General features: G+C 41.4%; 1 protein-coding gene across 4 annotated transcripts in view; it reads left to right on the top strand.

Annotated features, from left to right (window-relative positions):
* GRAMD1C (GRAM domain containing 1C) overlaps positions 1-14,998 on the top strand; it is a 63,319-nt gene that overhangs the window by 22,817 nt on the left and 25,504 nt on the right. For all 4 annotated transcript variants that reach the window (XM_081004322.1, XM_081004321.1, XM_081004324.1 and 1 more), the window contains exons 4-6: positions 1,781-1,884; positions 2,409-2,504; positions 4,501-4,581. In XM_081004322.1, coding sequence (XP_080860448.1) covers positions 1,781-1,884; positions 2,409-2,504; positions 4,501-4,581 — 281 coding nt within the window. The remainder of the gene's footprint in view (positions 1-1,780; positions 1,885-2,408; positions 2,505-4,500; positions 4,582-14,998) is intronic.

The raw sequence follows: 14,998 nt of genomic DNA, 5'->3' as shown, positions 1-14,998 counted from the left end.
GTTCGAAAGCACGTCAAAGTGCAAGTAGATAAATAAGTACCGCTCCGGCGGGAAGGTAAACGGTGTTTCTGTGTGCTGCTCTGGTTCACCAGAAGCGGCTTAGTCGTGCTGGCCACATGACCCAGAACCTGTACGCCGGCTCCCTCGACCAGTAAAGCGAGATGAGCACCGCAACCCCAGAGTCGGTCACGACTGGACCTAATGGTCAGGAGTCCCTATATTATGCCTGTGTAATTTACCCCCTGAAGGACAGGAGCTACTGATGGCTGAAGTGGCCTGAGCCTGGCAGAGGGAAAACAAGCCTTCAAAATAGAATTTGACTTACACCACCCTTTTTTGCCAGTGTCACTTCCCGTGGGTGACTGAGCTGAACAGAGTTTGCAATGGGGTAGATCTCCCCAGTGCTTTCCCCCTCAGGAAGTACTCAAGGGCACACAGTACCGGCACCTCTTTTTAAAAGTATGGTACTTACTGTAACAACTTCATGGTGGTTACTGGCACCTGTTTTTCTAAAAAAAAGACACTGGGTCTCCCCCTGCCTCTCTCCCAGAATGGCTCTTTTTAGCCTTGGCTAATCCCTGACTGAGTTGGGATGGATGACTTAAGATGGCATACCTCCATTTGAGCAAGGATGAGGAATTTCAGCTGATGTAGGCCCAGCTGAGCCCCGACTCCCCTGGAAATCTGCCTATTCCAAACCTGACTCATCCCAGCAGATCTTGGGTTTGGATTGCTTCCTCAATCTGCCTGTAACAGGAGGAATCTTTTTAGAACTGGGTAAATCTTGGTATCTTGAGGAGGGGCCAGAGTTAGTAGCAGAATATGTGCTTTGCAGGCTTTCAGTTTTAAGTTTTATTCTCTTCTTTCTCCATGCCATGTTCCCTGTGAAAAATGTCCATACCTCAAAGCTGCTGTTTTCTCCAGGAGGGAAATTGTCATTATTAATGCCAGTATTAATGGCTGCTTCCCTCCTGGGGCCTACAGTAATTTAACGTGTGTCTGTGTCTGACACCAGGACCATGGGAATGGAGGGAAAGGATGTAACAGAGTTTCATTCCTGCTCCTCCCAGCAGCTGCTATTAAAAATAAAAGAGGACACATTAACTGCATTCACACATATAACATTAGGAGCAGTTTGGCCCTCAAGTGTGTAACCTTGGAAAAACTGGTTCTGGAAGTAATGATGTCACCAGCTTCCAGTCAATCTTTTGTTGCAAACTGGCAGAACCAGTTTCTGCTCAACTCATTATGGGAGAGAAGATGATATACCTAAATAAAACCTGGCAAATGCACTTCCACAGTGAGCTCACCTTTTAAATTATGTAAGTCCGTGGGCATCCAGACTACGAGCAGACAACATTAGGCTTAACCTGATGACCATATTGTAAAAGAGCAGGGTCAGATACATCACTTCAGATGCATTTAAGTTTCAAGGATATCCCTTTTCCAGCACAGACATGCCTTTTTTCCTCAACCTGTTTTTGAGGTTTTGCCAAGCATGTAGGTTTACTGAGGAATGAAGCACATGTTAATTTTCCTCACATCTTAAAATAGTTGTACGCTGTTCTTTAAAAGGTTTTTTTTTCTAAAGCTGCTCAGAATATGAAATGTTTCAGGTATCCCTCTGACAAATGAAGAAAATTTCCTTCATTTTAACAACCACCCACAAGATACTTAAAGCTGCTTGAAGTTCCTTAGCACAGCATTGCTGATAAGCTAAATCATGAGTTTAGCTGAGCTCTGTTAAAAAGATACACTCTTTTATCATTTCCCTTTTTAGATTATGCCTGTGCTCTCCAGAAGGATATTCTCCTTCAAGGACGCCTGTATCTTTCTGAAAACTGGCTCTGTTTCCACAGCAACATCTTCCGATGGGAGACCACAGTAAGGCCTGTGTGTGTGTGTGTGTGTGTGTGTGCATGTGCCTGCAATGACTCCTCAGGACTGACCCTACCATCAGGCATAGTGAGACAATGAGCTCGGGCAGCAAAATTGGGATTGACCTACCATTAGGCAAAGTGAGGTGGCTGGCTGAGGTGGCCTTGCTCTTCCTCAAGTGTGGTGATAGATGCTGTCCCATTCATTGCCAATGTTGAAGTGATATTTAACTGCCAGTTTGACTGGCTTCTGGACATGGGGTGGGGGAGGGACACTCCTTTGCCTCAGGTGGCAAAATGTCTTGGGCTAGTCCTTACTTTCCTAAAGTGATCTGCACCCCACTTTTTTGTGTGCCCAGAATTCTCTGCCACACCTAGAAGGTTCTGCTGCAGACAAGTTGATATAAAAAAGGTTCCTTGTGGATAGCAAGTCTGAAAACCAATGTTTTACATACTATGACATACTATGTCTTTAAAGCTTTCGTCTGAGGTCTTACATTGTTTTACTTAATGTGTGTTCTTGAACTTCAGATTTCTATCGCCTTGAAGGATATCACCTTCATGACAAAAGAGAAGACAGCTCGGCTCATCCCAAATGCCATCCAGATAGCAACTGAAGGGGAGAAGGTGTGATGCTCTTCAATTTATTCTTTACTCTTTTTCTTAAAAAAATGCTGAACTGTCCTGGCTCTCGCTCAGCACACACAGACAGAGATTCTTATGTGTAAGGGGGGAAAAAATAGATATTTATTCAAACATGTAACAGTACCAGCTAGGCAGCAGACACACAGTTCAGGAGTTCAGGAATCAGACAGTTCAGGAGTTCAGGAATCAGACAAGATGCTAAGAACTGGATGTAAACAATGATGATGCCCCAATTGTTTCCACACCCCACAAGCCATGCTTTTAAATACAAGGCGTGGCAAGCTCAGTTGCAGGACTTCCTTGCTTTGTGGGAATGTCAGGATTGCAAATGCATTCTTTTCTGAGGTGGGTGGGTCTGCTGTCATCTGCATCCCTCTTGCATTCTCCTGATCAGTTTGCTGCTACCTCCTGATTTGCCCCCCTGCTCATCTAGTTTCACCTCCATTCTTTACCTGGCTGAGTTCTACATTGGCAACACTGAGACTAAGGAAGAAGAAGGTGACAGCCAGTGCCACCCCCTGGACTCAGTATAAGTGGGGGCTATCTGAAGTTGCTGGGGTAGTGCCCCATGTGCCCTAATGACCTATGTGGCAGTAAACCCTGTTGAGCTTAGTGGGACTTATTTCTGATTAGATTTGTATAGCATCTCAATGTAAACATTTTATTTTGTTATTATATTTATAAACATACTGCTCATCCTGTAATATCTGGGTGATGAGCACACACAATAAAACCATAAAACAATTTAAAATACACACATTTTTCAAGCTAAAGTGTCATCCCAGCTACTTTTTAGGATCCCAATATGGATACAAGCATATAATAGTTATTTAGATAAAATACGCTCAAGTTTCTTGAGACATATCCTGGGGCTCCCAAGTTCAATCAAGTATGAGACAATGTGTGAAGAACTAGGTATACACATGATGGAATAATGGGTGTGGGATAGCCCTATAAAATACTGGTTGCGTTGCCATTTCCGTTGCCAACTTTGAGTCTGCTCTCTGACTTACTTAAGGACTCTTATAAATCCAGAGGATTCCAACTCTTACATAGCAAAATCAGATATATTGGTATTGACTTGGAACCCTTGTATAATTCAAGTGAGCAATATATTTATCGCAATATTCAAACCAGATTAAGGGACATCGAAAAACTAAACATTGAGTCAGCTGCAAATAAAATTTGCTCCCTCAAGTTCTATGGTTTAAATACAACAGATAAGAGGGTCACTTATATCTCAAAATTAATAATTCCAGTCCAAAGCAGGCCTTTATGTTAACCCGACTGAATGTTTCCCCCCCAGCTTTTGTCAAGGGCAGATATTTAAACATCCCCAGAAATGATAGACATTGTGGATGTTCTTTGAATGTGTTGGACACTGTAGAACATATCCTTTTCTACTGTCCATTGTACAACCAGCTACACAAACATGTGCTTTCCCCCTTTTTGGGTAGTCTAACACCATGGCACAATGAAAATATCAGATTCTATCTGTCTGACATTAACCTGGAAGTAACTGCAAGGGTGGCTGAGTGTTTGTCAGTAGTATCTCTTAGAGTGGTCAATGGCATTATTTAGTGGGAAGAAATCCCAATTAAAACCTGTGTCATTATATATTTTACATAGCTGTTTTATTAAGTTTTATGATAACCTATACTTGTAGTGCCTAATAAACGTTTGGTGATTTAAGTAATTAATTTAAGCACAATTTAAAAACATATTATGCCAATCAAAACAGCTCAGCAGCAGCGTCAGAAATAGTCCTTCTCAATAACGGACCTCCCCCAAATGCCTGTGTGAACAGATGTGTGTTAAGTTGTCCTCTGAAATCCATCCGGATGGGGACAGCCTTATTAATGGCAACAAAATCAACTGAAATCATGTAGCCTTAGTTCCATGTATTTTCCTTGGGATGAGGATATGCAACATTCAGATCATATTACAAATTGTACACGATTGTCATTTTTCTTTGCAGTTTTTCTTTACTTCATTCAGTGCCAGAGACAGAAGCTACCTCAATATCTTTAGATTGTGGCAGAATTCGTTGTTGGAGAAGGTAAGCTTTGATACGCTTGGGAAACGTCTGCACTGGCCATTTTTTTAAATGCTTGAATTCTAACATATATTGCTAGTTGTTTGCCTTTGCACTCTACAACTAAGTTCCGAGACTTGTATTTGTTAAGTTATGCATTCTTAAAAAATTAGCACTGGATATCAAGTGCATAAGGGTGCTTGTGTGCAAGATTGGTGTGGTTTAGAACAGTAAAGGTGACTAGATGTTAATTTAAAAAACATTCAGTGTATGATTTGTCACAATAAGAAGTCTATACCTGTGGCAGGCAGTAAAGTCAATCCTAGTGCTCTGGCCTTCTTGGTGATATTTGGTTCATAAATAAGAGCTAGAAAAACATGATGTCGTGGGGAAATGGCATAAATGGAAGTTAAACATCTCCACTATATAACAGGGTTGGAGAGAAGGAAGGTAATTTTTTGGACAGGTGATCTTTAGTGCTTGTAGGTTCTTGAGAGCTTTATGTTGCATTACTTTTTGCATTAGATCAGGTTTTGTTAGAGAGTGAATTGCCTTCACATGAGGGCACGTGAGGGCAGTATAAGCCCAAGGCGCCGAACTGTGTGCTCACATAATGCCTACCAAGGTTTGGCATGAGGCCTGATGTAGTTCTGCTTTGGGATGTGGAGAGATCTTAGTCACACACACACACACAAAATCATAACAAAATCATATTGTGATCTATAAGGATATGAAAACAAGGGATAGGAAATCTTTTTCAGCCTGAGTAATGTATTCCCCTCATGGGCAACCTGTTGTGGGCCACATGTCAGCAGTGGGTTAAGCCAGATGCCGAAACAGGTAGAGCATTAGATCATGTGACTCTTAGCAGGGATGTAGAACCTGTGACCCTCCATATGTTGCTGGACTTCATCTCCCATCATCCTGGCTAGGGCTGGCTGGGGCTGTTGGGATTCCAATAACAACCTAGTGGCCACAGGTTCCCCCTCCCTGCACCATACAGTAGGCTGCATTCCAGCCATGGTTTCTGTGCACACACCCAAACACCAAAGGTCAGAGGTTTCTATGCATACATGTCTCCTCAAGGACAGGCAAAAGCACCCAAGGAGGCTGCAGAGTTAGGGCTGCTGAGGGGATGTGGCCTAGAAAGAGTCCTGAGGCCTCAGAACCACGCATGGCCCCTGGACTTACCTGTTACCAAACGTAATCGTTTCCAAGTGAGGGATTTAGGCATCTTTATTTTAAAAACTGAATTGAATCCTTAAACAGGTTTTGGTTTATTCTAAAAATATTCTTAGAAAGACTTAAACTGCAGTTCTAAACATGTTCAGAAATGCCACATGGCACACTACTTCCCTAAAATAGGCCGTTTCAAGTAGCAGGTGGAAGATGACATGTTGAAATATTCTCTCTCACGTAAAAACAAAATAAAAACCCAAACATCTAAGCTTCTCTTAAGCGTACTAGTTTGTTCAGGGGTTTATTTATTTTTAATACGGGAGAGAATTCAAACACACTGGCCACATTCAAACATCATATTAACTTGAGTTTAGTGGGATGAGAAGGAGCTACACCGAGCTTTGTGTTTCCATGCTTGTCAGTGTAATGGCAACAGGAAGATGGAAAGCTATCGCTTGCTTTTGATTAGCCATAGTTTAATGTGTCACCCAAACCCTAAACTGAATCTGCTTACCCATTTGGTAAGGGGCTGAGAAATGTATTCAGGAGAAAAGATCGCTCTCTTGAATTGGTGAACAGATCCACTGTCTTGTTTGTGAAGCAGCTTTTTTCTTGTGTTCGTTATTCATTGGGAATTAGGTACTTTGTGTGTGTTTTCGTCTACATAGATCATCCTATTGTAGGTTTTCTATGTATTCTCTCTTTTTTTACAACTATTGGATATTTTTAGGTGTTTCTTGTTCACCCATAATCTTCCTGTGTTTGAGGGGATTCCCCCCCACCCCGACTACTGGGCAGCTTTAGTGTTTTGGTTAGAGAAACTGAAGAGAACTGACACAACAGGATTAGACAGCATTCCTTTTAATACCAGGTGCTGTAAAGCAATAGCGGGACCCAGAGGCATAAGGTTGCCAGTGTGAGAAACAAGATGCTGGACTAGGGAGATCGCTGTTTTGGTTCAGCATCAGGTGTTTGGTAAGAGCATCAGGGCTCTTACATTCTTAGCAAAAGATAGCTCATGCCTGTGGGGTTGCATATGCAACTGCAGAAGTATTTTAATGCGGGATTCACATTTTTGAAGGCTGAAGGTATCTTCTCACAACCATAAAGGCTATAGACTTAAGAAACATCAACAAAAGGAATTCCTTTCATAGCAAGCAAAGTTAAATATGTCCAGGGAGATTGGTTGTTAGCAGGCAGGCAGGCAGACACACACCTCTACTTATTGTGGGTAGAAGGCATATATATCAATGATTGCTTTTATCAATACAAATTTAATAAACTATTTATTTATTTATTACACTCTATACCTCTCTTCATCCGAGGATCACAGGGCAGTTTACAATTTAAAAACACAGAAATTCATAACAAAGTAACAAACAAAAACAATTATCCCTCCCCACCTCCAGTTTAAAAAGCCATAGATTGTTTAATTAGCCAAAGGCCTGGGAGAAAGGGAATGTTTTTGCCTGGTGCCTCAAGGTATGTAACATTTGAAAGGCCTCTAAGATAGTAATCAGCCAAAGGCCTGGCTGAAGAGGAACTGTTTTCGCCTGGCGCCTGAAGGTGTATAATGAAGACACCGGCCAAACCCCCCTGAGGAGAAAATTCCATAAACAGGGAGCTGCTGTGGAAAAGGCCCGTTCTCATGTTGCTGCCCTCCAGACCTCTTGTGGTGTGGAGGAGGCACACAAAGAAGGGTCTAGGTCAGTTCATATGGTGAGAGGCAGTCCTTGAGGTATTGTAGTCCAGAGCCGTTTAAAGCTTTATAGGTCAAAACCAGCACATGGAATTGGGCCCAGAAACTAATTGGTAGCCAGTGCAGTCAGGCCAGGATTGGTGTCGTATGCTTGAACTGTTTTGCCTTAGCTGCTGAATTGTGAACCATTTTCAGAGGCAACCCTATGTATAACGTGTTGTGGTCATCTCTAACCTAGAGTTTACCAGAGCGTAGATGACAGAGATTAGGCTATCCCTGCCCAGATAGGGACATGGCTGGGCCACTAGCCAAAGCTGATAGAAGGCACTCTGCACCACTGAAGCTTCCTAAGCCACAAGCAACAGCAAAGGACCCAGAAGCACCCAAAGCAAGCTATGTTCCCGGTCCTTCAGAGTGAGTGTTACCCTATGAAGAGCAGGCAACCTGCCATCCATCTAGTCTAGGGAACTGCCAACTAACAATGCCTCAGTCTTGTCTGGATTGAGCTTCAGTTTATTCATGATGCCCTGTACAGGGTTTCACATTCCGGAATCTGCAATTTTCTGGAAGATAAAGAGTTTCACAGCAAATGCTGTGTAATTATTAAATTATCATGTAATAAAATCACAAGCAGTGTGAATGTTCAATCACAGCAGCTGCTTCGCCAGCCTAGAAAGGAAGGTAAGTTGAGGGGCAGACATGGCAAAGGGTGCCTTGTCAGTGCTGACTGGTCTACTCTGGAAGGGCTGGTACTGGTTTGCTTTTTCAGAAGTGGCTGGGCTTTCTGGGCCTTCTAGTCAAGTGTGATTTCCCCCTCTCTATTTATAGCCTGCACTCCCCGCCCCCCTAATGTATGTGCATGTTAGTGAAAGGGTTAAAGAGAAACCTGATAAGGAAGCTCTGCCCAGGAATGCTGTCCGTGTTCTTTCCCTGCAACAAACTGTGGCTTGACCGGCTTTGAGTGGAACTAATAGCAGCATTAGCGTACTAAGCAGCCTTGAAAGCAGCTCCCCTGAGATAGTGTTAGAGACTTAAGGCATTTTTAAATGAATTGTGCATGAGGAGCAGAAGATAAATTCTCTCAAAAGCCGGGTAACCACACCTGTTTTCCTGTCTATCCAGGTGTTCTGTGGTGGGGAGGAACCTGCTTGATAGATTCTTAGGAATCCTGAGCCGTATGTTTTCCTATAACCTGCTTACCTGTTTTCTTAGTGGGAGGGCCCCAGGAACTGAGCAGGAGCAAAGCACGTCCCACTTCCAGTTCTGAAAACAGACCTGCCCATTTTTCAGCAGCTTGCAAAGTGCCTGTAGTAGGAAGTTACATAAATGCAGCTCTTTCTCTCCAGCGCTTTTCTTCATGACCTCTTGATCACTCCAGGTTGTTTGCCACTATATTGCGGAGGCATTTGTCTACGGGGGGTGGGGGTGGGGGCAGTGATCTTCCTTTTTATTACATTCTACTTGTATAGCCTGGACCAGCTTGTAAGCCATGTGGCCATGAGAGGGTTCTTCGGCACTTCAGGAAATCCTGAATATTATGCAATGATTTTAAACCTACGGGAGGTTGTTGAAGTGCTCTCTGCCAACTTTTCCCCGAAGATGTGTCCAGTTTCCTGAATGCCACTATGAAGTTGCCTACATTATGGAACTGCAAATGTAAGGTTTCATTTTCTTTTCGTGCGGCAAGTTGCAGGTGAATGATGCAGGGAGAGTGGGTTAAGTCTTGCGTGAGAAACCTACTAGTCTTAAATCTGTATTCTCCCGAGGGAGCATTTTGTGTGTATTGGTAACTTGTGAATATATTATTTGATGGAAAGTTTTCTGCCATACATTCTGACTTACGTGGCATGCTTGAGCAAATATTTTCTACTGGCTTCATATGAATGGCAAATAGTTACCATTAATTCATTAGGAAAGCTTGAGTTCTCGTGGTGAATGAGTTACACAGTATAGTTGGAGCATAAACGTGAGTTTGCTTGTCTGATTCCTGTTAGTGGGTATATCACCTGATTGGAGTTGGGATTTAGGGGGGGGAGAACCTTAATATTCCTTTAATGGGTGTAGCTATTTCCTGAATGGCCAATTCATTTACAATGGTGGCATCTATGACCAGTGCTGTACACAAGGGGTGTGTTTCTGGGGGTGGGAGGAAAAAAACCCACACAATTTGAATAAAGCCAGGTAGAGGGAGAACTTGGTGAAGCATGCACAAATAGTTCTTTAGGGACTTGCTGTCTGCTGAAGTAATGCCTGTATATTTGTAAATCAGGGTCAGGGGACTTGCGATCCTCCAGATGTATTGGGGCAGCTCCTACCAGCTCCAGCCAGGATGACCAGTGGGAGTTGGAGTCCAGCAACATCTGGGGGGGCACAGGAGGTTCCCCACTCCTGTTGTAAATAAAATTAAATATTAGAAAGCCAATCCTAGTGCTATTACTACTCTGAATTCTATGCATGGAACAGTACGTTTCCATGCCCTTCTCACTTCAGCTCCATTTAGTCGTTTCAGAGGAGGCCTCATCAATGTTGTACATTGATGTGGTATGAGGGGATAAAACTGGGATAAGCTGTCTTGGGAAATCTGAGACCCGCCGCTTTATGTTAGCAAAAGGGTCTTGATGGGGCATGAGGAGTGGGGAGGCTGCGGCTGGGTGAAGGACTTAAGAACCCTCCCATGTGAGCAGATGCACTCTGTTGTATCTGTCACTAAATTTCCCATGTCCAAAGGAGGCTAAATTCTTTTGCTGTGCCCCTGGAGCTTTTCGCTGCTTGAGGAAGTGGGGAGCACAAAACAGTATGGTTGGTCATTCATCTGAGATTCTCTCAGTTTACTTACCTTCAAAAGCAGCTGCCTGTACTTTGACTGTGAAAGACCCTTGATTGTACAGTAGCTGTCTTGCCTTCTTGGAGGGCCAAAGTTCATTTCAATGGCATATCAGTTTTTCTCAACAATGCAAGTACAGAGAAGACAAGTATAATTATTTTTTAAATCTCATTTCCTCCACATTTTGAGAAGCATATTTATAGAAATGGCAATACTTTTAATAGCTGAAATGGAAAATGTATGAATTCATTGGTTACAATTTTCTTTTCTTTTTTTATAAATGTTTATTAGGGTTTAACATACAGAATAGATATAATAAACAATGTAGCATATGTCTTAACATAGTTTCACATCTTCTTTGGACTCCCTCACATCTCCCGCTCCCACTTTCATCGTTATAACTTTTTGCCAGCAATTTATCATCTTGTTTACATTCTTATGTCCCATCTATTTATTTATAATCTTGTAATTCTCGAAAAAGTTTATATTTTCTCAATCTCACTTATCATCTTGAATCATCTAATTTAGTGGTGCTCAATTATTTATGATCTAGCATCCTGCTTAACATTCACACAAATTACAGTATTTTTGTAAATAAATCTTGAATTTCTTCCAGTCCTCCTCCATCCTCTCCTGTCCCAGGTCACGGATTCTGCCGGTCATCTCGGCCAGTTCCATATAGTCTATCAGTTGCATCTGCCATTCTTCCAGTGTGGGTAGATCTTGAGCTTTCCAGTGCTTTGCAAGAAGTATCCTTGCTGCTGTTGTTGCATACATAAAAAATGTCCAATCCTTCTTTACCACCCCTTGGCCGACAATACCCAAAAGAAAGGCCTCTGGTTTCTTTGTGAAGGTATACTTAAATACCTTTTTCAGTTCATTATAAATCATTTCCCAGAACGCCTTCACTTTAGGGCAGGTCCGCCAGAGGTGGAAGAATGTTCCTTCACTCTCTTTACATTTCCAACACTTATTATCAGACAGGTGGTATATTTTTGCAAGTTTGACTGGGGTCATATACCATCTATATATCATTTTCATTACATTTTCTTTCAAAGCATTGCATGCAGTAAAATTCAACCCAGTACTCCACAACCTTTCCCAGTCCTCAAACATGATATTATACCCAATGTCCTGCGCCCACCTTATCATAGCCGATTTAACCATTTCATCTTGTGTATTCCATTTTAACAGCAAGTTATACATCCTTGAAAGTACCTTAGACTTTGGTTCTAACAGTTCTGTTTCTAGTTTCGATTTCTCCACCTGGAACCCTAGTTTCTTATCATTTTTAAAAACTTCTTTAATCTGAGCGTAATGTAACCAGTCTCGCACTTTATCTTTCATTTTCTCCAAACTCTGCAATTTCCAGTTGTCTCCATCTTTTTCTAGTATTTCCCAGTATTTTGGCCATTTGGCCTCCATATTGGGTCTTTTTCGGGCCTTAGCTTCCAAAGGTGAAAGCCACCTTGGAGTTTTATTTTCCAACAAGTCTTTATATTTTGTCCAGACATTAAACAGTGATTTTCTGACAATATGGTTCTTAAAGGCCTTATTGACTTTAACCTTGTCGTACCATAAGTATGCATGCCATCCAAATGTATTGTTAAACCCTTCCAAATCCAACACGTCAGTGTCTTCAAGAAGTAGCCAGTCTTTTAGCCAGCAGAAAGCTGCGGCCTCATAGTACAACTTTAAATCTGGCAGGGCAAAGCCCCCTCTTTCTTTCGCATCAGTTAATATCTTAAACTTAATTCTGGGCTTTTTGCCCTGCCAGACAAACTTAGAAATATCTCTCTGCCACTTCTGAAAGCACTCCGTCTTATCCAAAACCTGAAGTGTTTGAAACAAAAACAACATCTTTGGCAATACATTCATCTTGATAGCAGCAATTCGGCCTAACAAAGAAAGTTTCAATTTTGTCCAACTGTCTAAATCTCTCTTAATTTCTGCCCAACACTTTTCATAGTTATCCTTAAATAGGCTTAGATTTTTTGCTGTTATGTTTACCCCTAGGTACTTAACTTTTTTAACCACATTTAGTTCTGTCTCTTTCTGAAACCGTTCTGACTCTGTATCTGTCAAATTTTTTCCCAAAACCTTAGTTTTCTGTTTATTTAATTTGAATCCCGCCACCCGACCAAAGTTATAAATCAGTTGTAATACTCTTTTCGTACTAGACTCTGGCTCCTGCAGGGTCAAAACCAAGTCATCTGCAAAAGCTTTAAGCTTATATTGTTTCTCTCCGACCTGAATTCCTTCCACCAACCGGTCCCCTCTAATCATATTCAGGAGCACTTCCAGAACCGAAATAAATAACAAAGGGGAAATAGGGCAGCCTTGTCGTGTTCCTTTTTCAATTTTAAACTCTTCTGTAACCACATTGTTAACTATCAGTTTAGCTTTCTGCTCTGAATATATCGCCTCAATCCCATTCTCAAAACCCCGTCCCACTCCCATTTCTTTTAAATTTCCCTTCATAAATTTCCAGGAAATGTTGTCAAAGGCCTTCTCCGCATCTATAAAAATTAAGACTGCTTTTGTGTTTATATCTGTTTGCAAAAGTTCCAGAATGTCAATAATGTTCCTTGTATTAGCAAACAAGTGTCTGTCTGGGAGAAAGCCTGCTTGGTCCTTGTGAATTACTTCATTTAAAACTTTTTTAAGTCTACTTGCCAAAATGTCTGCAAATATTTTGTAATCCACATTTAAAAGAGAGATGGGACGATAGTTCTTAAGTTGTGTCTTTTCAGCTTCCGACTTTGGTATCAATGTGATAAACGCTTCCTTCCACGACTCCGGCGCCCTCTTCCCCTCCATAATTTCGTTGCTGACCTCCATCAAAGGTTGTATTAAGTAATCTTTTAGTGTCTTATAGTACTTGGAGGTCAGCCCATCTGGCCCTGGAGATTTGCCCAATTGCATATTCTGAATGGCCTGTTCAATCTCTTGTCGTGTTATTTTGCAGTTCAGGATTGTCCTATTTTCTTGTGACAATTTTGGTAATCCATTTTTTGCCAAAAATTGTTTAATCTCCGCCTCGTCTTGCGGCCCTTGAGTGTATAATTTTTTAAAATATCTCTGGAAACACTTTCTAATGTCCACAGGATTCTGGATATTTCTTCCTTCGATCTCTAAATTTGTAACTGTATTTAATCTTTGTCTTCTCTTCAACTGCCAAGCTAGCAGTTTTCCACATTTATTCGCCGACTCAAACGTTTTTTGCTTCATTAATTTGACCTTCCACTCTATTTCCTGGTTTATCAATTTAGAATATTGTGCTTGATAGAGTTTAATTTCTCTCAAAGTTGGCTGTGACTTCGGGTTTAATCTTAACTTCTTCTCTAATTCTTTTATTTTGTCCAGAATCTTGTCTTTTCTCTCATTTTGTGTCCTTTTCTTTACTGCATTCTGTTGTATCAAGAATCCCCTCATAACGGCTTTGCTTGCATCCCAGACGATTCTTTTTTCCACCGTGGTGTTCATATTTATCTCAAAATAGTCCTTCAAAACTTTTTGGGCCTTCTTGGTAATCTCCTGATCTCTAAGCAAGTTGTCATTCATCTTCCATCTAAAAGAGCCGGTTGGTAACAGTGTCATATCCATCTTTACTGCATTGTGGTCGGAGCAGGTATTGGTTACAATTTTCACAGGGCAGCACCTACAGTGGGAAACTGAGAGCTCTCAGGTTTCTCAAGATTGCTGTTGTTGTTTTTATGAAACTTAGAATACAGCTAAAACTTTTAAAAGCAGTTTAAAAACAATTTTCTAAAAATAGTTTAAAACTTCTAAAAAAACCCAAGAACTCACTCAGTAATTCCAGTATTGCCAGGAAAAGATCTTTCAGCCACCAAATGCCTAAGTAAACAGAAATGTTTTTAGATTCTTCCTAAAAGTTAATGAGAGAGACAGACATACCTCACTACCTTGGGACTATATATGCTAGGACTAACATTTTGAACTGGGCCCAGTAGCGCAGTGTAAGCCATAGCTAAATCATAATTTTGCTTAGACTGTTTTGTGCGAACAGGCCATTGGGTGTTTCAGTTATTTACCACAGCAAATGTGACCGCCACGTGAAATGTCAACTGGCCCACACTCAAGGTCATATAAACAAATACGGGCAAAGAGGGATGGAAAAATAATGGCGAAAAAGGGGAAGAAAGCATAGGCCTCATGCTACTTGCCTCCTCTGCTAACACCTGAATTTAGAAATTCTGGAATGTTTGGTATTGGCTGTGTTACAGAGTTTAGTTTCTGATGTGTTTTGAATGAGTACATTACAGACTTTTGACACCTTTTGTTATTTATTTACAAATATACAAGCAGAGAATACTGGTAGCAAATACAAGGCTACGACAGGCAGCTAGTCTGCTAAACCTGTATCCAAGTGTCAGAGAGGGACCCTGCACCTCCAGATTCTGTGTGTGTGTGTGTGTGTGTGTGTGAGAGAGAGAGAGAGAGAGAGAAAGAGAGAGAGAGAGAGATCTTCTCTCCATTTAAAATGCAAATCCTAGCGCCAAACTGTTTCTCTGCAACTCTTCTTATTTATTAAATTTATAACCTGCTGCTATTCCATAATGAAACTGAAAGTAGCTTACATATAGATTGTAGGCAGTCTCCAATCTTCATCCTGACCAGAGCCCATGGCGTGCTTAACTTCAAAAAGGTTGTCGCATCATGTGCTTTCAGACTATTCCCTTAACTCTGAGAGGTGTCGTCTTCCAAATTCTGATTGG

Source organism: Podarcis pityusensis, assembly GCF_964106645.2.
Source record: "Podarcis pityusensis genome assembly, chromosome: 4".
Lineage (NCBI taxonomy): Eukaryota > Metazoa > Chordata > Lepidosauria > Squamata > Lacertidae > Podarcis > Podarcis pityusensis.
The sequence above is the reverse complement of the archived record's forward strand: the minus strand, read 5'-3'. Positions and strand labels throughout refer to the sequence as shown.